Source organism: Acartia tonsa, chromosome 5 (assembly GCF_053477335.1).
Source record: "Acartia tonsa isolate MP-2025a chromosome 5, ASM5347733v1, whole genome shotgun sequence".
Lineage (NCBI taxonomy): Eukaryota > Metazoa > Arthropoda > Copepoda > Calanoida > Acartiidae > Acartia > Acartia tonsa.
In genome coordinates, this window is record NC_137264.1 from 16,021,394 (window position 1) to 16,046,794 (window position 25,401).

At 33.7% G+C, this 25,401-nt stretch overlaps 3 protein-coding genes across 4 annotated transcripts in view; 2 read left to right on the plus strand and 1 right to left on the minus strand.

Annotated features, from left to right (window-relative positions):
* Window positions 1-856: 856 nt before the first annotated feature.
* On the plus strand, window positions 857-6,417 carry LOC145318861 (peptidyl-prolyl cis-trans isomerase B). 2 transcript variants are annotated; one of them, XM_080160523.1, is made up of 7 exons: window positions 857-1,305; window positions 2,187-2,273; window positions 2,668-2,891; window positions 3,090-3,172; window positions 4,809-4,891; window positions 5,195-5,269; window positions 6,014-6,417. In XM_080160523.1, the coding sequence occupies exons 1-7, from the start codon at window positions 1,300-1,302 to the stop codon at window positions 6,086-6,088; spliced, it is 633 nt and encodes a 210-aa protein (XP_080016649.1). In that variant the 5' UTR covers window positions 857-1,299; the 3' UTR covers window positions 6,089-6,417. The 2 variants fall into 2 exon arrangements, with proteins under 2 accessions (XP_080016649.1, XP_080016648.1); XM_080160522.1 differs by lacking the exon at window positions 2,187-2,273 and adding an exon at window positions 2,308-2,406.
* A 1,288-nt stretch (window positions 6,418-7,705) lies between these two features.
* On the plus strand, window positions 7,706-9,850 carry LOC145318844 (uncharacterized). Its single transcript, XM_080160504.1, has 2 exons — window positions 7,706-7,765; window positions 8,777-9,850. Exon 2 carries the CDS (start codon window positions 8,778-8,780, stop codon window positions 9,603-9,605), a length of 828 nt encoding a protein of 275 aa, XP_080016630.1. The 5' UTR covers window positions 7,706-7,765; window position 8,777; the 3' UTR covers window positions 9,606-9,850.
* Window positions 9,851-11,265: 1,415 nt separating this feature from the next.
* Window positions 11,266-25,401, minus strand: part of LOC145318863 (solute carrier family 13 member 2-like) — a 70,844-nt gene continuing 56,708 nt past the window's right edge. The window contains exons 21-26 of the mRNA XM_080160524.1: window positions 21,736-21,815; window positions 21,199-21,302; window positions 19,932-20,073; window positions 15,239-15,336; window positions 14,667-14,770; window positions 11,266-14,253 (exon numbers count right to left, since the gene is read on the minus strand). Coding sequence (XP_080016650.1) covers window positions 14,172-14,253; window positions 14,667-14,770; window positions 15,239-15,336; window positions 19,932-20,073; window positions 21,199-21,302; window positions 21,736-21,815 — 610 coding nt within the window. The 3' untranslated portion in view covers window positions 11,266-14,171. The remainder of the gene's footprint in view (window positions 14,254-14,666; window positions 14,771-15,238; window positions 15,337-19,931; window positions 20,074-21,198; window positions 21,303-21,735; window positions 21,816-25,401) is intronic.

Below are 25,401 nucleotides of genomic sequence, written 5' to 3' on the forward strand. Positions count from 1 at the left end.
TAAATAAATTTAGCAGACAAGGAGGTAACAAAGTTATTTTTCATAAATTATTTATTATTAATTTATTTTCTAAAAATGCTACTTTTGAAATCTTGCAAGTTCTAAAAATCAATTTTATAATTTAAACATGTCTTAAAAATAATAAAAATTTTGTATCTAAAATAGTTGTTAACTTTGTTGTTTATTTGTATTTAAGATTCAGCGGCATTTTTTTCTAAAACGCGCTTTCATCATTTTTTCTCTTCATATTTTTTTCATATTTGAAATATCTATTCCATGGATATCAAGGTATAAGGCAGTGGCCGAAAAATCATTCCTGTGAATTAAAGTTGTTAGTATAATTTTGGAATTAAACGAACCATTCAAAATTTTAAGCATATAAAAAAGATAGCATGATTGTAAAACTTTCAGAACAGTTTTGGGGCTACTCTATGACTAGATTATGGGCCGTGTGTGTTTTTTTCTTCTCCCCTGGCTATTTTGAGGGGTGTATCAAGAGGGTGTAGAAACTTTTCAATGGAATTTAAAGGGGTGAAGGGTGGTGAACACCTGAGGGGTGTAGCCACCTTCCTTAATTTTGCCAGCCTCCTCTGCACGCCTCTGGAATAAATTGTTATTCAAATCTAATTGTTCGATAAAGGAAGTTTTGTCAAAGTAGAAAACATTTATGTTCCGTGACAATTGTCCTCTAGTGGCAATTTCTCATTGGTCAAAACTGATGAGAACAAAATAGAAACTTTTCATTTGTCAATAAAAGTAATAACATGTTTTTGATTGGTTGGTAAAATTGCGGCTTTGTTGTTATTTGTCCAAGTATTTTATGTCTGCTAGAAATTAATTCGGGTTTGTTGAATTAGAATTTCACTTTTTTGATATGATGTGATGGGCCATGGCTTTCATTCATTTTAAGGTTTTGACTCTTGAGCCCAAGTTGTATATGATACCACATCGAATAATGTATGCATGTTCGTTCGTTCATCTAATGTTTTAAACCTTACTTTAAACTGGGTATTAGTAATTGATTTCTGTATAATTACTTTCTGTTAAGACAATATTTTTAAACACATAAAAATAAAATAAAGACCAATAAACTTAAATTTATTTATATTTCTTTACTTTAGTTTTGAGTTTCCAATTTAAATGAAATATTTAGTATCTTGCAACCTTACTTTAAGACCTAATTAATATGAAATTTCAGATCTTCATAAAGAGGCGAAAGCAAATTAAATTTGCTTCGCCAAATTTTTGTATAAAATTCAGGGCTTGGTTCGTTTCTGTAGAAATAACAAAAGTATCATTATGAAGGTAATTTTAAATGTTTTTGTTTGGTTGTCTTTCTGTCCAAATTTGAAATATAATGTTAACAAGTTTGAATGTTATTTTTACATATATGTATTATATAATTTTAAATGAGAAACCATGGATAACAATGTCGGTAAATACAGGGTCATATAAGAGAAATGATATATTTAAAAACAAAATTATGCGTAGGATTGCATAAAATACCAACATTTTTAAAATTTTATTTGCGCGGCTTGTGTTAAAAGTAGAAAAATGTTATACATACCGATATAATTATCATAAGCTCTAGTTTTTGAAAATGTAAGTATTATTTTTTTGCTATTCAAAATTTAAGAACTACAACACGTACGTTAAAAGGTTTACCTAAGTTATTGGAACATTTTACCACATAGCTCCTATATTATACGTAGCACAGAATTTTTTTTACATATCCAAAAATTAGAGGTCATGACAATTCTAACGGTATGCATAACATTTTTCTACTATTAACACAAGACGCGCAATTTGAATTTAAAAAAAATTTGTATTTCATGCACAACCTATAAATAAATAAATCCTCGAAAATAAGTCCATTGGAAAAACATGCTTTTAGGGCATAATTTGTTGAAATTACAATTTTAAAATATTTGAAACATGAATGTCTCATAGGTTTTCAAATATATACCTAAAGCATTTTACATAATTTTTTTTCTATGCATACCTAATTATTTTTTTAATCATTTCTCTGATATGAAACTGAATGTTATCGAAATTTCTATTGTTGTCCTATATTCCCTACAAAATTCTGTTTTTAGTTTTATCTTTTAACATTTAACAAGGATAGGTATTATTCTAAGAAAAAAAAAAATTTTAATTTAAAACTTAAGTCATTTTTCATTGTTAAGGTCTTTGCATTAAACGTTGTAATAGCGTGCCTTGTACTGGTGGCTAGCAGTAGCGGCAATGCTGAGGCCGCAGCTAAAGGGCCGAAGGTAAGGAAACTAATACATTACTCTACTGTTTAAGGTCTCAGCGCCGTACGCGTTGAACGTAGTTATTGCGTCGTGCCTTGTAATAGGGGTAAGCAGTTGCAACTCTGCTAGCGAGCCTGACGCAGATACTTTGGTAAGAAATCACATAAAACTTAATAAATTTGCACAAGGTGGTTGCAATGGGGGGATACAGTTATTTAACCCTTTCTTCCTCTAGTGTTTTACTCTAATCTAGAAAAATCCATATATTTAATCAATTTTTAGCATTACCCAATTTAAAAATTCAAAGTAAATTAAATGGATGATGAAGTTTTAATTAAATTCAATATTTTTTAAGCTACATATTTTTCTGTCAGTAATTTTGTATATTTATCTCATAAAGTTTTGATTTCAGGTTACCCACAAGGTTTGGTTCGACATCAGCATTGGGGATGAACCCGCCGGTAGGGTCACCATCGGTCTCTTCGGTAAGACTGTTCCCAAGACAGTTGACAACTTCTTCCAGCTGGCCCAGAAGCCCGAGGGCGAGGGATACAAGGGCTCCAAGTTCCACAGAGTTATTCCAGATTTTATGATCCAGGGTGGTGACTTTACCAGAGGAGACGGTACTGGTGGCAGGTATACATTTTACGAATGTCATGTAATCAGGGAGAGAAGTGGACAATACATTGGTCTGTTAATTATACTGGAAAATAAAGTTTTATAGTCACTTAATCTTATTCGTTGTGTTATTTATGATTAAATTGTCTATCATTCTAAGGGGTTTCTGTAGATAAGAAAAGTAGATTTTGGCTGATTTTTCAATTATTTGTTAAGATCCATCTACGGAGAGAAGTTTGCTGACGAGAACTTCAAGCTGCAGCACTACGGATCTGGATGGCTGTCAATGGCTAACGCTGGTAAGATTCTTCAGCAAAATTCATCCTTATTTTAAAGAAACAAGATTTCTTGTATGTCTGATGCTTAAGATCTCACTAACCGCTAAACTGATATTGTTAGTAAAGTCAATCATGGGCCACAGGGAAAATCTTTAATTTTTTGGGAGGAAGGTACCTCCACCCAACCAAGAAAGATCTTTCTTGCAAAATAATAGCATTTCCCCCCTAAAAAATGAAAGTGGGTGTTCAATATCACGGATATAGAGATAGGACAATGCAGGGATAAGGGATGGGAAACGTAAGAAAATATTATTCCAGGCCTATTTTCCAACTAGGCCTAAAAAACTAGTTTCGGGATGACGCAGTAGTTAGATTTGAAAACTATGAACAATGATGAAATAGCTATTATATGAATGCAAAGAAAAAAAATATAGAATAGAATTCAGGTAGTTGATTTCACCTATCATAAAATACAATAAAAACTTTTCAAAGAACCAATATGTTAGTGGCTTTAAGTAGAATCCCGTTATTACTTCGCCAACCCCCCCCCCCCCCCCATTTAAAAAAAAGTTTTTTTTGAGATGGTTAAATCTGATTTATTTTCAAACATTTTAAGGGGGGATCTACTTCACCCCAAAATTTGTATATAGAAATAAACACCGCTTTAGCTCCCCAGCTTTAATAAATAAATTAAGTAGAATTGAATAAGTACATGGGTAACATTCTATCAACTAATTGTTCCATAGCAAACATATAAATTAAGAATTTAAAAAAAAAATATTTTACGTTAAATATTAACAGAAAAGTTCAATTAAGTTTGCAATAATTTTTACCAAAATTAATGAATTTTTTTTTTTTAACAAAACACAGTACACTTTTATTTACATATTGAACTAGTTTTGTATTTGTGATCATTTAGATGGGTTATCAATTCCACATGAAATGTAACTTTTAAATTGTCTAAAGACATGAGTTTTTCACATTGTTCTAAAGTATAAAATGTTGAATCCTACTCAGTATTCAAAAAACGATCTCTCAATTTATGTTTTGCTATATGGACATTTATTAATGTGTAAATTTAATAATAAGTTGATGTGATTGAACGTCATATATATTGTTGTCATTCGAATAGCAGAAAGTTTCCATTGTTGTCTTTCTAATAGCAGAAATTTATGTTTGGTTGAATTAATTTAGCCAATAATGAACTGGGGGACGCGTTTGTTATTAATTAATTGGTTAATGCTAAAAGCAAGTTTCAGGCTATTGGATATTGGCCTACAGCCAATGAGGAACTGGGGGAAATGAGTTGATTTTATAGGCAAAAAAGAAAAGTTGCCCCATCACTTTTAAAAGGAGGCTGAGACCTAATTTTCGGTCAGGTTTCCCATCCCTTATCCCTGGGACAATGTGCCTCTAAATGCAACTAGGTGCGAAGCCACTAGTTATTAAGTAAACAAGGTGATTCTGGTTTTAGAGAGCCGCGCTTTTCAAGTGTCTTTGTGCTCATGGCAGTTGCCTGGATTGATTGCTTTTGAATTACGGACGTACGATTTTACTTCAGTTGCAGAGTAGATTCCCTACTAAATTAAAGTGATTACAAGGCCTGGCGCAATACAAATGTTAACAATCTCATTTGTGAAAAAAATATGAATTCTAGGCAAGGACACCAATGGATCCCAGTTTTTCATCACTGTTAAGAAGACTCCTTGGTTGGACGGTAGACACGTCGTTTTTGGAAAGGTAAATAATTTCACAAAGTTAATGAATTAGCACAATCATGGGCTGATAGAAAATGTTTATTATCTGTTCTAGCTAGTTTTACCTAAAAACGCATTTTTTTACTTGAAAATTTCAAGTTGAAATACCTACATAATATTTTAATGGTGAGAGGTGATTTTTTTAAGAAGAAAATTTTTGGGATTTTTTCAGGGGCGATTTCTTATAACAGTTATGAACTTTCCCTATCTACAAAGAGAACCATATCGGTCCAGCGGTTAGCGAGATCCATCGGTCAAGAACACACATTATTGATTGTAATGTTAGGTTATTGATGGTATGTCTGTGATCAGAAAGGTTGAGACCAACAGGACTGACGGCAGAGACAGGCCCTTGAAGGAGGTAAATTTTTTCCAGTATCGCTTTGAAACCGTTTAATATACGGTTGATTAAAATTGATTCTTAGCCAAACCGAAAAATTACGTATAGAATCATATTATATCCAGTTTTCCACGGATATAAAAATGTACAATAATAGGATGAAAACCAGTTTTTTAGCTCGTGTCTTCGGCATCTCGGGTCTAACAAAACTGGTTTTTATATTATTATTGTACATTTTCATATCCGCGGAAAACTGTTTATAATACGATGCGATAAATAACTATTAGGCAATTTCACACAAAGTACCTTATTAAATTTACTCGATGATAACCCCCCCCCCCCTTATTTTTGAAGTAAACTAAATATAAAAAGGTTTTTTAATTATGATTTAGGTTTTCTTATATTGTGTACTGTATAGCGCTGCTGGGTTAGGGCTCCCACAATGAATTGACATGGGGAAAAATCCCCCTCCCCCTGTATTTCGTAGTTATTTTAAAATAATAAGGCGGGGTTATTAGTGCCTAACAGGCACTTTGTAAAAGCAATAATATTAATAATATTTATTTTTGTAATGCAGCTACTCTACATACATCTATGTATATAGATCCTAAACTCGTCATCACATCAGACAGCCTGTTATTTAAATATCTCAATAAAACTTCTGCATAAATAAGAATTTTTTAACCTCGTTTTGGAGTATTCAAAGTTTTCCAATTGTACCATCCCTGCAGTTTATTACATAATCTAAAATCGAATTATTTTCAGGTGAAGATTGTTGATTGTGGTGGTGAGGTTGTTGAGGAACCATTCGCTGTTGAGAAGGCTGATGCTGCTGAATAAACCTTCTCTACTCATTTCAATATATCAACAATAGAAAATTTTGTACCTTAAAATCCATTTTAAAAAAAAGAAACTAATGCCGTAGCTCATAACTGTTAACTTATTATCAAAATTTTACAAGATTGTACATTGAATTAACATTAAAATGTGTGATTTTCAATACAAGTAGAATTGTGATGTATTATTACCCTTAAATTTTCAACGTCTCAAAAGCATTATTGTCTTCTATTTGAGAGAAATCTGATTGCATTTTATTTTTTATTTGTTTGTTTGTTGTGTTACTTTTTGTATGATATTAAGCTTCCTATTTAATAAATCTTGAATAAAAATATTACTTTTTGAGGAATTTTCATGTGAAAATTGTTAAGACTGGTGGTTACGAACTTACGACCCTAGCTTCTAGGAGCTTTGCATTTGAAGGGTCAGGAAGTGGCTAGACTATTGGCTTTGAAACATCTCCAGACTTAAATCTGAAAATAAAATGGCTTATTAAATGATCTCTGAAAAGAACTTAACTAAAATACAAAACCCAATCGTTTCAGTAGATCTTACGCTTCAGACAAAAAATCCTTGCTACTTTAGATGATAGAACTTGTTGCATAGCCCCTAGAGGTCAGGAAAAAAAACCTTAGACCACTCAGACATTTATAAAGCTCACATAAAAAGACAATCATTTAGGACCAGCAGTTTCCGAGATGCTTTAGGCAAAAAAATGCTACTTTTCATTGTAGGGTAGAATCATTAAAATAAGCGTATGACAATGTTTAGTAAGATTTTTTGGTAGACTTGAAACGTAATTATGAAGATGTGGGCGGAGATCTAAAAGGATTATCGCAAGCAAGATTATCACGTATATCGGAGGAAAATTTTATGAGCGAATATTCTAGGAATAGGGGGAAAGTTATACATTAGAAATAAACGTTTATGTAATACAACAAATTTTTATTTCTGTATTAGTTTTAAAGACAGTTGACCGCGGGTACAGAAATACAATGGGAGGTAATTTACATTTTTACTGGCAACGGGGACCTATCCAGGGATCTAAAGGGAGAAGACAATGGCTGATGATACATTGATGTACATCCAAAATGATGATACACAAATTACTCCTTCAGTAGAGTAAAATTAGTGGTTAAAACGTTTAAACACTCAACTGAATGAATCAACCAATCCAAATTCACTAAAGTTGGTAATCCTACGAATAAGAAAACAGTCCATTGTCCCCTCTCTCTTTGGAAATTATCGGTCCGTTTGCGAGATTTTTATGGTCAATGGTCATACATTCTTTTTATTGATACTTTATATGAATTGTAAAGGTTGGGTCAATTTGATTAATGATTAAAAGAGTAGAGCTAGACCCCCCCCCCCTCACATGGGCTAAAAATAATTATTTTTTCCTGGTTATAAAGGTAGGTGGGTCCCGATGGTCAAGAAATAGTTTCAAGTGAATAAACCTATAGCAAGCAAGCAACATTTCTCTATGTCATAATCTCAACGAATAAATAATATTTGCTAATACAAATTATTCACAGTTTTGTAAAACTATCAGACTGGATTTAGGTAGTAGATTTAAAAGGGCGGAGTAAATATAAGTAACGCCTGTTAACTTATTGGTTGTAACAAACTTAAGTTTTAGTTAGCATTTATCTTTTCAAGAGATAACATCATTTTTGTCAGGTATATAATTATTTCTAATTTTGTGTAACAAGTGTTATCATGTCTGTAACGTTTCTCAGCTTCTGTGCAAGGATTCCCATTACCAATGAGCATAATATATGTATAACTCATTTAGCTTCTTAGTCATGCTCTCAAAGAGTTGTCAGAGATAATCGGCTATTATAAGCGAAGCTTTTCCATAATTAGGGTCAGTACGTCCAGAACGGATAGCTATCTTATTTCGTTAATTTAGGCATCTTAGATTTGTCCTGTCGATTTCATACTTTTCATGATGATTTCTATATTATTTAGATACTATTTAGAAAGCGTATCAACTCTATAATCGCTACCAGAATATCCACACGTGCAGTTTAAACATGTTGATTTTTAACAACATTTTTTTTGATTTTCGGAATACTGAGTCCTAGGACAACAAATTATATTTTTTAGTGAAGCATCTCTAAAATCAAGTACTAAAATGTACTTAAACAAAATTGAAAAAAATATGTATTTCTAAGAGGTTATTACCCATTTTTTTTCGACTTTTATACATTCATATTCTTATCATTCAGCTCTGACACTCTACAAGTGATAAAATTAGTTTGTCCTATCGTTTTAAAGCTACGCTTTAATGGTTGTTGTCATCCTTGTTTTCCTATACGGTATACCAAAGAGTATCTACCCTCTAGCTTTCTTTGTCTGGAGGACAAATATTTTTTAGCTGATTTTGAAGATAGGTGCCTTAATTTAAAGATTCTACTGACTTAGAAACATCTACTCTATAATTCACTTTGTTCGTATAGGAATTAATATTAATTACGTGAATTAATCAATTAAATTCTACTTCGTAATTTTGTTTTAAATAATAATACGTCCTACTGAAAAAAAATATATTTTGAATAGGTAGTAGATGAGTAAATTACATTTCCATCATACAAAATAATCTTTAAAGCATATTGAGCTGATTTTAATATCATCGGAAAATAATACTATGCGATAAATAATAAAAACCAATTTTTTTCTGCTTTCTAGGATGAAGATCCTCCTGATTCTGTTTTCTTTATTATGTGTTTTACATGGAGCTCCCGCCGATACATCTAAAAATGACACCAACGAAAACCCGCCAGAAGTTGTAGTAGAAAATGTTCCACTAGAAGAAGCAGCTGCCAATGTTGAACTAGAAGATCCTGTGCCAGTAGTAGAAAACGTTTCAGATACAACAGAAAATCCGCCAAACGCTGAAGAAGAAAATGTTCCAGTTGAAGAAGCAGCTGCCTCTGTTGAACTAGAAGATCCTGTGCAGGTGGTAGAAACCTACTATTACCCATACAATAATCCTACTTTTGTAAATGCGAGACCACCCCTACCCTACTACAATCCTGTATATTCAAATCCTCCATACAACCCCTATTATGGCAACTATGTTCATCAAAATCCCATTGCTGATTTCTTGAATTTTGGACTGAACACTGTTAAAAATTTTGTTGGTTTGGGCATCCAGGCTGCCCTGGGACCCTTTGCTCCTTCTCCCTATAGACCTTATAATAGGCACCCGTTTGGATATAATTACATAGGAAAGTCAGAACAGGTTGAGATCATAGAGGACGAAACTAGAAGTCAAATGACCCCACTCATCCAATGCCTAAAACGTGAATGGGGAATTGAGAATGTTAGGAAATGCTACACCAAATCTACCCGCACTGAGTTGATCTATGAACCACTAGAGCAGGAAGAGGATGGAGATGGTAGAAATTGTTGGGCCACGCCTGTAAGAGTTATTAAAGGAATGCTGGAGTACTGTTTTGACCTGCCTGGCCAGAAAAGGGTAACTGCCAGGTTTATTTCTGATCTACTCTTTTAAAAATCTGGACTAAACAGTTTAAATGTTATAATTACATATAAGCATATGGCCGATCTTTTTAAGGTAATCTGTATAAATTGAACAATATCTTATTTTAAAAGTTTATAATATCACAATTTTTATTTGTAAATATATTTTTTTTTAGTATATAATAAATAATATATACTGTTTGAATGCAAATTTTACTATTCTAATGCATTTATATTCAAAATAAATAACTTGCTATACATAATAGATGTGGACAATCATGTTCTATTTGTGATCTTTGTAAGACGACATTTATTAAATAATATGTAAAGTTTTAAAGATTACAAATTGAAGTATTAGTTTGTATTGATTAGAAGTAATAAGCTTATTCATTGAATTTATAACACTAAAATGGTGATTTCTCTGACTCTAAGGAAAAAAGATAAAGTCAAAGCAATATGTCCAACCAAAGAATCTTGCATCTTGATATGTCCTTTGTAAAAACGCATTAAAAGTCCGAGATTCGAACCTCTACCCGACATCAAACGAAGGAGAGATAGTTGCGGGTTAATATGAAGGATAATTCTGCTTCAAATTACAGGACCTTAATAATCTTATTATTTTTTTGCAATGTTTATTTTATCTAATGCTTTACTTATGTCAAAGTAACACTAAATAACCATTTCGCTATAATTACTTTGATGCCGTTTAATAATCGATTACAAATAGATTAAAAGTAAAACTTTTAAGTTAGGTAATATTCAAAGAGTTATTAAAACTGCTATTTAAATATCATTAGATTGTTTCTTTGCTTTTCAGAATAGCGTTATTAACTATATATATGTAATAAAACCCTTAGTAATACTAACTTTTTTGTTTAACGATTTATATCTGGAAATGTGTTTCGCTATGAGCCAAGGCATTCCCAAACCTTTATTACAAATGTTGCACACTGACTACAAATCTAAAATTTTAAAAGGTGTAGTAAAAAATCTAATATGGCCTAGATTCGAACCTATAACATCCCCGGATTCACATGTATACTCCTACAGTCGCGGTTAAATGAAAATAGTAGCGAAACTTCATATAATTTCTTTATTTCAGTTCATTTGCATATTTTAGTAAGTGTCATATAAAAAATACTCTTTTCCGTCGCCTGATTTGTTAATTTTTCTAGCCGTAAAATTTCTTTGTGTGGATTTCTCAAGCTAACATGGTTCACAATAAAACAAAGTAAGCAGTTGGACTCTTACTTGGCTGCCTTTTTTTAACTGCTTATGAACATGAAGCTCTTTATAGTGCCTATAAAAAATGACGTTATATTATAATAGTTCATTATTCTAATACTAGCGGTTACGCCCCCTAGAGGCCTCTAAGGGGAGAGGGGGGAGTTGAATTCCAATGGTTAGCGATATCTTTCGGTACTTACAGCCAGACAAACAGACATCATATTACTTTATTATAAGAATGACGCAATTCCGGATTTTTTTAGCCGAAAGTTTTTAGATTTATCCCCTTTCATATAGGCACTGTGTAAATTTAAAAACTTTGGGCCGAAAAATTACAAAATTATGCATATTAGAACAATAGATTTTTCTAATAAGCCGTCATTTTTTTAAGGATCTATAAAGAGCTTCGATTTGCTACTTATGAACATCATAGTTCTAGCTACATAAAAAAAAGCTGGCATGGGTCTAAATATATATTTTTGGTTAACAATATAAATTTAAATATAATTTCAAAATAAACTTTTACATAACATAATCATCATTCTAATTAATTCTGTTTAAATTAATTATTATTACATTTTTTAGCACTAAATGATTACAAAATCAAAGGTAAACTTACAATAAGAGCATTTTCTGATATTTATTGATGTAACTGGACAAAGTGTCACAAAAATCAGCCATGTGACGTCATAAAAATGGTTATACATATCTTTTTTAGGTGTTTTCTTTCCCACTTCTCCTTTCATCTCCCTCATTTTTATGACGTCACATGGCTGATTTTTGTGACACTTTGTTCAGTTACTTTATTGATACATAGATTAACAAACAAACTTATTTCTATATAATGAATGTTTGTAAATAAACCACATTTATATAATTTATGCTTTTTTATTTTTTTATTATATTGAGATCGAGTTAAAACACAATTAAGAATTAAGTATACAAGGTAAATTCTTATAAATTACTTTATTATTATTAACTTCATATTTTTATGGGTTTTTACAATATGAATTATGGATAAATATGTATTATGCTTATAATAGATACAATGACAAGCCAATATTGTGTTACAATTGTGTCAAAAATGATCTATGTGACGTAATAAAAATGAGGAGTTATCCATCTCTTTTTTAAGGGTTTTCTTTCCCACTTCTCTCATCTCCCTCATTTTATTACGTCACATGGATCATTTTTGACACAATTTTGGCTTTGTCGATACAATTAGTGATGAATAAAATTTTTATGAAATGTGTTTTTAGATACTTTAAGTATTATTTTATGGATTTTTAATTGGTGACGAAAATTTTTTTTTTTACAATTATGGCAGCCGTGGTTTTTAATACTATTGAGGTAAAGAATAGAATTGTTATAAAAAACTATTGGGGGCCATAGTGATAACCTAAACCTTTGTTTTTGATTTGTGATACTTATTTAAGGTTTAATTAGGAATAGTGAGGGTACAGCAGGGAGTAAGGGAGGAGACAAAGGATCGAATATTCAATTTTTAGGAGTCTCAGACTTAAATATGTGATAAGGGTTATTAGTTGGCCAAAGCTTAATTTAACAATTTTTCAAAGAATTTTTCTTTAGAAATTTTTTTGTGTGTGTATATTAGACTATATAAGTTTGAAGGAATTTTAATAAATGTAATAGATTTGAAATCTGCATAAAATTTTAAGGTTTTTTTTTTATAAAATTCGTTTTTTATATAATTCTTTATTTAAAGGCGCAAATACGATTTAAGTTAATTAATTTTGACATCTGTGATTGGTGGATTGAAAACTATCTGCGCTCTGATTGGAGAAGCTTAAGTGTCGTACATCATTCAACCAATTAGAGCGCGGGTAGGTTTCAATCTAGCTTTCCTATTGGTCAAAATAAATTAACTTAAATCGTATTTGCGCCGTTAAATAAAGAATTAAATAAAAAACGAATTTAATAAAAAACCCTTAAAAGTTTATGCAGATTTCAAATCTATTATATCAATTAAAATTCCTTCAAACTTATATAGTCTAGTGTATATGTCATGAATAAAAGAAATTCTGTTTTTTTGCTAAAATTTTGATTTTAATATTTATAATTTATTAGCGAATATTTTTACAATGTTTATTCTTTTAAACTTAAAATAATCAACACTTTTTATGTACCCTTTAAAATAATTTAAATTATTTTTAAACAAACTAAAAATTTAGATTTCATTATATGAATTGGCCTTAAGGATTTTATTTTATATTTTAAAATGTGCTTTATTTTTACTTTATATTTTAGGAGATTTTCTATCTAAGCATGTCTCACAAATATAAACTGTCAAGAATTTTTTTACTTTTTTTTGTGAAACATGCTTTTCATTTCATAGAAATGACGGCCACAAAAGGTCGGTTTAGTTTTACATTTTAGCACAAGAGGATGATTGCAATTCAAGAATATTTGTTGTCCAAAAATTAATAATTATTATAAAAGTTGTAAAATATACAGAATGATCATAAAAGTTTTTTTTTGAAGATTACAATTTAGTTGATTTGAGACACCCTGCATTTTTCTCCAATTCCCCCCGTGCATATAATGTAAAATATTTACAAACCTGTTTAAATATGAAACACAATCTTATTCACCAGGTCTGATTATAATACCATGTAATTGTATAATACTTCATGTATAAGTAATATATCTTTAAATCATACTGAAGTAATATTCTTAAGAAGACATTAATTAAATATTTGAGACATATTTTTAAAATTTTCTTCCTATTTTTTTTGTTTGACATGTAATTTAAAGAAATTAAATTAGAAGGAAGGTTATTTAGTTATTTTTACACTTTTAATATTACAGTGATTCAGGAAAAAGAGTTTTGTAAATAGTTGTTTTATTTACAGGGCCTTACTTATTAATATTCTCGTATTCATTCGAAACCGATTAATATCCGGTGGATTAGAACAGGTTATCATGCATACAAAAAAACTATGTCTAGCATCGTATTATATCCAGTTTTCTACGAATAAAGATAAGCCCGTGCCTTCGGCATTTCGGGGCTGAAACACTGGTTTTAATCTTCTAATTGTACATTTCATATCCGTGGAAAGCTGTTTATAATACGATTCGAGAAATAACTATTCTTATTTTTCATTCCTCCCTGGTAAAAGTTTGAATTATTTAAAAAATAATCTGAATTGTGATATTCCTTACGACATGACAATTCCCCTTTAAAAAACTGCAAAGTAGAGCCTTCCTGTGAATATTTAGTTAGACTACATTTTTGATCCACTAGAAGGTCCCAAAATTATTAAGCTTACAAATTTTCGAATATTTTTAAAAAGACCCTGTAAATATATGTAATAAACATGCCTTAAACTAAATTTAAAAATGTGTCTACTTAATAGTCCAAGGATTGTGCATCTATGTCTGAGATAAGATCCATCTTGTCCATACACATACTAGCATTCGCTAGCTTTGCACTACAAGTAGAATAAGAGTTTAATTTTAACAAGGTTGAAAACATCCAAAAGAAGCAAAGAGTTTTGAAGCAATAAATTGAACAAAAGAGTAAATATGTGTGATATTTGCAATTTTTAAAAATATTTGTAATTGGATCGTTGGTTGTAAGAGGCTAATATAAGGTGACAAAGAAATGTGAAATAGAGGAACCTGGAAGAAAAAATGAAAACAAGAATAAAATCTTATTTTGATAAAAATATTTAAGGACTATTCTAAAACGTTAAATTTGAGACATCTAGAAGAAGTTTGAAGAACTTTAGAAAAATAAAAATTTGTCTGGAAAAGAGCATAAGAAAAGTATTTGAGTTGATGACAAAAAAGGACTACTCAAGTTTTAGATTGTTGTATAAACTACATATAAAGAAAATCTTGCCTGGCCCAAGTAGGAAAAGAACCGAGATCAAAGAGAGGTACAGCATAAGAGTTGATGGACAAACAGATTGTTATTACACACACAATGTTCATCACAAACCCAGCCTAGAAGAATACAAAAAATAAGCCATCTAGATAACTGTACTCTGGTAATTCTGATACCTTTAAAAGCACTATTGCAGTAGAGATATTTGATAAAGGATACAATGATAAAAAGTACTTATTTCATTTTATTTACTTATTGAGCCAAAAATTGCATTACTAATATTACATCTATTACAGTTTATTATTTTCCCTACCAAAATTTACAAAGCTTGTTAATTTTCTTGCACACTTTTTAGTTGTGAAGTTATTTTATTTATCATAATATCATTTTTTTCTATCCCTCTTCAAAAAATAAATTTACATTGCTGTCATTTGAAATAGATGGTCTAAGTCTTAAATATTCCACTTTTACAGATGAGAAGCCACGCTATAAATTACGTTCTCCGTCCTTCTGTTCAGTGTTAGTTTACCTTTTACTACGCTACTGACGAATTTTCTCGTCCATTTCAATATCGTGCAATTTATTACCTTCATCATATCTGAAGTTTTCATGGTACTGTGGCCAAAGACAATAGCGTTGGGGGCTGTCGCGACTGGTAGCGCAAACGCATACGAGCAGACAATTCCTAAAATAAAATTATAGGTAGATAATTGTTTGATAAAAGGAAGAATAAATTGGTGGATATAAGGGTGGAGGAATAGAAAATAAGACAATGGATTGTTGGGAGGATGGATGGATAGTTGTATAAAAGAATAAATTAATGAAATAATAAATGGATAAAGTATAGTATGAATTGGTTGACTGATGGAAATATGGATAGGTGGATGTATGTATGTATGAAGAGATTGCTGGCATAGTTAGGTATCTAAGTTAACATTGAATTGGATAGAAGTATTAAAATAAATGGGTAGATATAGATAGTTAGAGAGATACAAACACAGCGAGAAAGACAACCACGGAAGTACTTAAGGATAGACAAGGGTATCTTAAGGGATAAGACAATGGATAATTAATTAATATACAGATTGACCCTCGAAAAAGTATTTTTTAGCATCTGCAGCCCTTATTTCTCAATGAATTATTAAAAACTGTATATGTCCTTGTTCTCTATAGATTTCAACATAAGTAGACATAAAAATATTTTTTTTACCTCCATTAACACCGGAGAATTTTAGAGCTAAAGTTTTGAAAAAGTAACTGAGAAAAAGAATTATTTTTTGTTTCTCATAATTTTTGGATGGTTTTATTATGTTTTTCTGGCAACTGAATAATGATACACAAAGAAAACCAAGTTAACTAATCATTTCTTTTTTATTCCACCAAAAAATATCAATTTTTAATGGCAAAAAATACTACTGAATGAATTAATTATTTCCAAATTTTAGGTTATTTATTTTCTTCTTATTTATGAAAAGGATTAATTATGACAGTTGCTCCGCCTCCTTTTCTGACATCTCAATCCTTTAATAGGGGGTTAATTAAGCTTTTTAGACTAAAAAATCATTATGTTGTAATTTTATTATCTTTATAACTTTTTTGTTATTAAAGTTAGGATTATGAAACAAAAACAATTTTCCTGCTATATTCATAAAGATTTATTTGGTTTTTTAAACTAAAACAATTTTGCCTAATAAGTAAGTTTTGCAAAATATCATTAAACTAAAAAGACTCAAAAAATACTCAAAACCTAAATTTTTTCATAAAGATTTATTTGGTTTTTTAAACTAAAACAATTTTGCCTAATAAGTAAGTTTTGCAAAATATCATTAAACTAAAAAGACTCAAAAAATACTCAAAACCTAAATTTTTTCATAAAGATTTATTTGGTTTTTTAAACTAAAACAATTTTGCCTAATAAGTAAGTTTTGCAAAATATCATTAAACTAAAAAGACTCAAAAAATACTCAAAACCTAAATTTTTTTTTTCATTTTTGTATAAAGTTTCTGCTAGTAACAAAAATAAAAGGATTTCTACCTTAATTTTGCTAAAAAAGTCGTTTCATGTTAAAAGTTACTTTTTCCTCAGTCACTTTTTCAAAACTTTAGCTCTAAAAATCTCCGGTGTTAATGGAAGTAATAAAAATATTTTTATATCTACTTATGTGGAAATCTATAGAGAACAAGGACATATACATTTTTTAATAATTCATTGAGAAATAAGGGCTGCAGATGCTAAAAAATACTTTTTCGAGGGTCAATATGTAAATCTCTAATGATGTGATCAAAATTATCCCATCTAGAGATTGAAATTATTGGTTAAAATTTTTTGACCATTCTAGTTCAGTGCCTACCATTTGTATGAAAGAGTTTGGATACCGTGGTCATAAAACTTTGGGTACCAGTGTAATTTGTACTCTAAATCTCCCTCCCGCATTAGATAGACATGAATATAAATTTATATGTATAATAGAGAAAATGTTTGATTTTAGATGAAAAAAAATTGAAAGGGTTTAGATGAATGATAAAGTATTGATTTTGTTTCACGGATTACTCTCATTTGACACCAGAGGTGAATTCTTAAAAAAACTTTTGCCTTACTAAAATCAGTTTGCCCCACTAAAATTTTAGTGAGGCAAAATTATCCCCACTAATTATTTAGCGAGCCTCACTGATTTTAGTGGGGCAAACTGATTTTAGTAAGGCAAAAGTTTTTTAAGAATCCACCTAAGAAGTATGAACTTCATTTTTTGTATAAAACTAAACTATTCATTTTTCAGTATGGTTTAAAACCAGTTTTATTCCTTTGGAAATGAATATAGTTGGGATTACCACCACTGGAAACATGGTAGTAGCTTTCCTTAAAATCACCAGTTTTGGAGTGTAAATGTAAGGTTAGGTTATAAGAAGAAGCATTGGAGGGATAAAACCTGATTAATACCTCTGGTAACAGTTGATATCAGCTTAGGGCTAGACCTTTATAGTAGGTCCCAAGGCACTAACATCCCAACTATTTCATACTACCAAACCTTTTAATTGAACGACCTTTATCTGGAAGTCTTAACTGTTCTTTATGTTGAGTTTCTAATGTGTTGGTTTAAGGAATTACCAATATTCTTACAAATATTTTCGCGCATCTGAATTTTAACATCTATTGTTATGGCATGGTTTGGGCCGAGTTTTGAACCTAATACCTCCAAATTGACAAGTGTCTGCTATACGTGTTACGCCATAGTCGCGGTTAAGGTATAGATCCGAAAAAAATCTGTAAGTATCATTTTTGTAACGTCTAATCCCTGACTTCCCGTATTGAGTCTTTGAAAATTCATTCCTGTTATTTTTACATTTCACCAGAAAAGAAAATATTAGAATTAATATCAAAATTTTACATTGACGCAAGCTTAGAGCGAAACTTTTAGGTTTGGAAAAAACATTAGCGCAAAGTCTATTTATATGTCTTAAGGTACTTTCTTTAGATGATAATTTTAATTCCTTGTCTGTTAATTTCAATAAAACTAGCAGTGGCTCCCTAAGCATCTAGGAGCTCTCTATTCGAAATGGTATTGAAGGACAAAAAATTAGCCTAAGACCATCCCAGGACCTATGTGAACCTTCTCTAAAATGGAGAACTCAATCTGTTCAGTAATCATCAGAATCTTAAGCTACAGAAAAAAATTATATACAGGGTGAGTCAGAAAAAACTGAGTTTTTCGATTTTCAGAAACAACCAGAAGGAATACAGAAAAAATAATTATATATCCTTGTTCTCTGTACAAAAGCACATCAAACTTGTAAAAGGTGTTTTTCATTATCTCTAAAAATGCGGCCTCTATGATAGGTGTATGGTGTCAAAAAATGCCTTGTGTGAAAAATGTTGATCAAGAAAAATTAAAATAACTCATCTATTTTGTATAAAAAAATCTTAAAATTTCAATATTTATTTAGAAAAAGGTCTAAGAAAAGTACTTCAATGAGTTTTAAAGGTGAAATGCTTTTTGGCGCCTCACAAAAGCATATTTAGAATACTGCAATTTGTCATTTTTTCATATTTCTTGATTGTGATGCATGTGGTTTAAAAGAATCTTCAATAATAACGTAGCGTAAAAAGAAAAAAACCTTTTTATTTGACAAAAAAATCTCTTAAGATAAAAAAGTTATCAAGGTTTGAATTTTTAAAATGAAAATGCCTTTTAGAAACCCTACCCTATTTAAATGAAGTTATTATGATGGATTATAACACACAAGTATAATTTGTCAAAAGGGGGCGGAGATTTTGGAGATTAAATCCAGTCTTGCACCAAATATTGAGGAAATTCAGGGGTAGGAATTTAGGTAACAAGATGGGATCTACTGCAGTTCACGGTAAAATATTGCTGGTAACGAATATTGCTAAAAATTTATGAATTTTAAAGGCTGCTAGCTGCCAAACGGCTGAACGTACAGATCATACCCGCACACCATTTTAAGCGGCATAAGGAGGCCTACAAATAATCTGGAATAGCCAAGATCCAATGATGCACAGGGAAAGCTTCCCTGAAGAAAAACCGCATAAAATAGGTCTTTTTCGCGCATTTCTCTGCACTGCAAGATAAATATGCATTACTGATTTATGGCTATTCCAGATTATTTGTAGGCCTTTTTATGCAGCTTAAAACTATGTGCGGGCATGATCTGTACATTCAGCCGTTTGGCAGCTAGCAGTCTTTAAAATTCATAATTTTTTAGCAATATTCGTTACCAGCAATATTTTACCGTGAACTGCAGTAGATCCACAAGATGAAATATTTCGGGTCATGAGCTGGATTTCCGGTCATGGAGCATTAAATCTTAACAATAGATTACAACAAAACGTTTGATTTATAATGTGATAATTTAATTTAAATGAATTGTATTTTTAAGATGTTAAATATTTACAATATGTCGAAAACAAATTTTAATAATAAAAAAATATGTTTGCTTATCTTTTTAGAATGGTAGACATTTCATATTATTCATAAATCTACCTAAAAAGTACAAAATAATGGCCGAAAAAGTCATCACACACACTTTTTGAAATCTTTATGCTCTAAAAAGCGCCGTTGTTTTCAGAGATATTCAAAAACACCTTTTCTAAGTTTAATGTATATTTTTATAGAGAACAAGAACCTATAATTGTTTTTTCCATATTCCTACTGGTTGTATCAGAAAATCGGAAAACTCAGTTTTTTCTGACTCACCCTGTATATAATAGGATAATGAAGATATGACCAATTGGTAGATGATTAATTAAGCATATAATTTTACCTGCAGGTAAAGCCAGGTAGATAGGGTTTATACACATGGTGACCGCCATGTCTGCCAGGATGGGAACCAAAACGTTTGCTGTGGCCGTGTTGGACGCTATGTTGGTGATGGTTACTGTTATCAGGCACACCACAAAGTTCAACTTAAAAAGAAATCAATTACTTTAAAATTCTTGCAAAATTTTGCTTTCAATCATAAAAAAAATTTATCAATTCATATGAGAATATATGAGTACGCAGAGAACCGATTATAAAGAAGATTTATAGACAGGCAGAGAATAAAGTATGGCACTAAGATGTCCTTTTAGGATTTCTGTTAGATACAAACAAAGATTTTGCTAACCACTGGACCAATAAACTTCCCTTTGTAGAGAAGCATTATAGAGATTATGAAAATATTTTTGAGAAGGTAAATCAAAAACTACTCCTTTTTACAGAGTCACTATATATTTTAGAACTATAAAGCTAAAAATTTATATTTTTTGTGCAAAATTGCACAATATTAGATAAAACTCTGTAGATGAAAATTGCAAATATTGTAGAATATAGAATTTTAAGTGCTCTCAGAACTTCGTACGTCGTAATTTTATCCATATTTTAGGCGGTTTCCCAAAATTTGCTGAGTCAAACATAGAACCCCTGTCCTTATTTTTAAATAAATTGAAAATAAAGAGATGGGGAGTAGTTTTTTTTATTACTTAAGGTCAGGTTAGGTTAGGTTATATTAGATACAGGGGAACCTCCCACCACCTCCGAAGGTTTAAGGCCTCGCAGACATTAGCCCCTCAGGGTTAGGGTCACCTGCAGGGGTTAGTCATAGGGAAAAAATAACCCTCTTTCTTTTTTCAACTTAATTAAGAATTAAGGAGAGGGGGATAAGAGTGCTCAAAAGGCACTATGAGGGAAAGCACCCTTATTTATATTCCTTCTATTAGCCATGTCTATCATAGACGTCCAAGGGGGGGGGGTAATGGGGCGATTACCCCCCCCCCCTTTAAAATTTACCCCTACCCTGGTGGTGCCTAAGGCACCCCCAACCATTTAGGAGGGGGTATTTACCCCCTCCAAACAATTTTAAGGGGGTAAATACCCCTCCCAAAATAAATAATCTCTAATAAAAAAAATTTTTGCGCGCTTCGCGCGCATTTTAAATACTATATATTTGATAAAATTTAAATTACCCCCCCCAAAAATTTTACCCCGTTATCAGTTCAGATAGACCAGATTTCTGGGAGGAAGACTATCTATCTATCTATCAAGCTACGTACCAGCCAGCTGGGTAGAGACTGTAGGTTCAGCTGATTAAGCTGCATGACCATCAGTTCAGACAGACCAGATTTCTGAGATGCAGACGCCAAAGCAAATCCTCCACCTGAAAAAGTTGCAATTCATAAGTTTATTGATTTGAAGTTTTATTTTTAAAAGAAAATTTTAATATTAAATCTTTTGAAAAATGATTTATACTATTGTTGTTTAATATGAGCTGTCCATTATACTCCTGATTAACAATTGACAAATGAGGCTGAATGAAACTTAGAGTGGCTGAGGTTTGCTGACTTAAAATTTTGGTGGCTGGTTCAGAGTCTGCACCTTATAATTTTGTTGATTAAGCCGCGTGGCTGAAAATAATGATTATTTGGTTGCTTATGATGCCGTGCGGTTGAAGGTTAGGCTTCTGTAAGCCCCGTGGCTTATGGTGACCATGAAAGAGGCTACCAGGCCCTGGATTTATAAAAACAGACGTACTGATATATCCTAGTTATAGAGAGTCTACACTAATGCAGCTTAAAAGAAAACCAAGTTACCAAGTAGGAAAATAACACCCCAGCACATTTTAGTTTCAATTAACCGCCAGGTTATCAGACTCGGTGAATTCTGCAGGCTCCTAGAATCAACAAGATAACAATTACTTTTCAAAACAAGAGCGAAAAAAATAAAAGCTCATAATGATAAAATGAAAAGTGGAAAAGGAACATTTAATCAAAGACAAAGGTATAAATATAAATCAGTGCATAATTCATATATTAACCAAAACGAAGAAGCTATAGACTGATTACTTAACGTAGTGACGTATGTACAAATTGCTGTTATAGAGTAGAGGTGCTTTTATTGATATATAATAAAATTTAGATCATCGCCCTGAAAAAATTAATTGGCCAAATACCAATAAAACATCTATATGTATATGTGGTATTCGGCAACCGTGAGCCATGCCTATGGCACCCCTGATCTGGGGTTCGGTGGAGGGTCAATGGCCCTCCCCCGAGTCCTGGGGAAGGGGTCTAGTGACCCCCTCCCTACGCTTAGAATTAATGATTGAATCTGTCATGTTTATTATGGTTAACTGTATTCTTAATTCTCCCCCACCCTTTTCAGGGATGGGGGATCATTATTGCCCAAACTGACCATTGTATATGTATTATTTATGCTTTTATGTTATGATTATTTATTCCTATCCATGTTATTATTGTTTGTTGTATATAGCTTCAGTATCTCTTAACCCTTCAATAAAGTGACAACTGAAAATAGATGTTGATCATTATCTAGTGAAAGCTAGAGAAGCGTAGCTTCTCTATAGTAAGGTGTCCACGTCTGTCACACTGCCGTAATCTAATTGAACTCCGGTGTCTGCCATTTATCCTCGGCGGATACCACAACTTTGGTGACAGCTGTGTGAGATTACGGCGAACCACAAGTGTAGAGCAGACGCGCATCTGAGGCTAAGGTACTCCCAGCAGTGAATCTGGCAAAACTGACGCAAGCAACCTGAATTACCCACCCTGGACAGCAAAGTTTAACTCTGCATCCGGCAGTTGTGGAAGCGAGACAGCGAAATCTGACGAATAACCGCGAGCAGCGCTGATATCTAACGGAGAATTGAGCGCCAATAGGGCTGAAACAGGCCTGCGGACCGGCTGAAACAAGCCAAATAAGTGTAAACGGCTGGAAATAGGCCAACTTTACTGCAAGAAATAGCAGGATCCGAACCAGTGGCGCTAGCAGGACGGGACATTCCCTGCCGCCATCAGCCGGATTTGGATCAGCGGCGCTAGCAGGACGGGACATTCCCTGCCGCCGATAGGCAGAAACATGCCACATAGCTGCAAGCTGCGAGCTAACATACGAGTGTAGTGCACCAGAACAGAGAAAAACTACGTCAACCCCGAGTATCCTGAGAAGCTACAACGCAGCCACCCATCTAGAAAACAGATATTATATCACATTTGCAGGGATTACCACCCTAGTGTGATGGCCAAACAATAGATTTATGAGCAAAGCTTGGCAAACAAATTGTTGTGTTGTGATAAATCTAAGAATAGAACAGGCTTGGATTACTGTGTATTGTGATAACAGCTAAAAATAGAACAGAGTTGGTAAACAAATCTGTTATGCAATTGTGATAAGGACAAAAATAGAAGCTAGATGTAATATAATCAAGACCCTGATATACAATCAAAACAATCTCAAGCCCACAGCACAACAACAATACACCCCTTATTCCAAGGGAAAGGGAGGGGCCCCTCTCCATTGAAGGCAAATACAATCAGGGTGATATAATAGATAAGCCTAAGATTAAGAAGAAAAGGCCCTATTACACCAGCACACAGTTACCCCCCTCCCTCACAGGGGGAACGGACGGAGTTACCCCCGTCCCCTCACGCGCTTCCCCCTTCCTACCCACACTAGACTAAGTCCGCCTGTAGTGTGGAGCTAGCGATCGGATACACAGAGCGCCATTCACGGGTAGCGCAACAGAGTGCGGAAAATATCATAAATCCAACGGACGAAGCGGACCAATGAGAGAGCGAGTTGAGGGGTGAGAGCGCGTTTTCCCCGTGTGCGCGGATTTGACGGCGCGAACGCGCGTTACAAGGACAGGAGATTCCACGCACACACACACACTCACACCGGAGCGGAGCTACTCCATAGCATTTAACAGGGGTATTTTTTAGCAAATAAAGAATTGCAAGTTTCTTTCCTTCTAGCTCTAGTGTGATAAGGGAAAACCCAATCAGTTCCTGACAGCAGTTCAGACCCTCAACATCTATCTACCTCTGCCAGCCTACCCTACAACCTCAACACCTAACTAGTGATAAGTACAGCTAAGTTATATCTTTGCAACTAAACTCCCAACCTAGTGATACAAACAGTGTTGGCTGTTAGGCTAGGAAGCCTCAAGTGACAAACCATTCATTTTAGTACTGTATAACTTTGTGCCCGTCGTTTCACCGTTGACCCAATGGACCAGCATCAAGCCCCAGGAGGTGACCAAGCCCCAGGATGGCTCCAGGACGACCCTCAGCCGGCCCCAGCCGAGTACCGCAAGCTGATGCTGAGCAATCTGCCGGAGTTTAGAGGACCGCCCAAGCAATCCTGGTCGGCACATATCCGCAGACTTGAGATGTCATGGGCGGCTTACCGCGTGCCACCTCATGATTCCCTCAACCGCCGCAACGCCCTACTACTGTCATTGGTAGGGCAAGCGGCGGAAATGGCGTCCCATCTGTTTGGCGAGGCAGGCCAAGCCTTGACCTACGAACAGGTCAAGACCGAGTGTGAATTGCTATTTCGCCCTGCTTTTGAATCCCAAACGCTTAAACAAGCGTTTAGGGATTACAAGCAACACTCGACAGAACCTATACAAGCGTACATATCAACAAAGTGCGCCTTGTATAGGGACGCCTACAACCATGAGGATCTTGAGTTGTTGGTGGACGAATTAAATCGTGGAATTCGTAACGCCAATGTAAAACGCCTCATGATGAACCATGAAATTACGAGTGTACCTGAGTACACTCGTAAGGCCATGTTCACCGTGACCATGGTTACTAAGCAGCTGAAGGAAGGTGTGTGCTTAGTGGACTCGACCGACGGGCTGACTGGATCTGCCTGCATCCAGTTGCCCCAATATGACGAGTCGGAGCCAATGGAGATTGGCTCCTTGGCTCCGGGTCTCCACCAGATGGGGAAGGTCGCTCCAGATGACAAGGTTCCAGGCCGCTGCTACCGCTGCCAAGGGAGAGGCCACCGAGCTCGAGACTGCCCAACGCCTGTGGAAGTTAGCCTAGAGGAGAGACGCACCCAGCCACGCCGTGACCGTTCTGCCAAGTGTGAGCGTTGCCACTATGACGGTCACACGGCAGCCGATTGTAGAGCTGACTGGGCCCAGGTAGCCAGCCGCAGGCGCACCGCCGACAAGGGTGCCCCTCCAGGGAAGCCCAGCAGAGTGGCCCATATGGAAGGGAGCGCGCCCCCAGCACCACCACAGCAAGCAGCCGCCCCCAGAGCTGCGGACCGAGCCGATGGGATGCCGCAGTTCGGGACTGTCCCAGCTAGGATCAACGTACTGGGCGGTGCGGCTGAACCCAACCGGGTTGGCCTAGGCTTCAGTCTTAACCATCTGGGGCCAGAGCTGATACAGCCCAACAACATAGCCGAGCCAGAGGTGCTGAGGCCCCAGCCTTTCAGCC

What these genes read in the sequence shown, in the direction of transcription:
- LOC145318861 (XM_080160522.1), top strand. An exon ending in GCTGTCAATGGCTAACGCTG is followed by an intron (nt 3,173 to 4,808) that starts GTAAGATTCTTC and finishes TATGAATTCTAG; the next exon opens with GCAAGGACACCAATGGATCC. An exon ending in GACACGTCGTTTTTGGAAAG is followed by an intron (nt 4,892 to 5,194) that starts GTAAATAATTTC and finishes TTGTAATGTTAG; the next exon opens with GTTATTGATGGTATGTCTGT.
- LOC145318844 (XM_080160504.1), top strand. Translation starts at nt 8,778, where the DNA reads ATGAAGATCCTCCTGATTCTGTTTTCTTTATTATGTGTTTTACATGGA.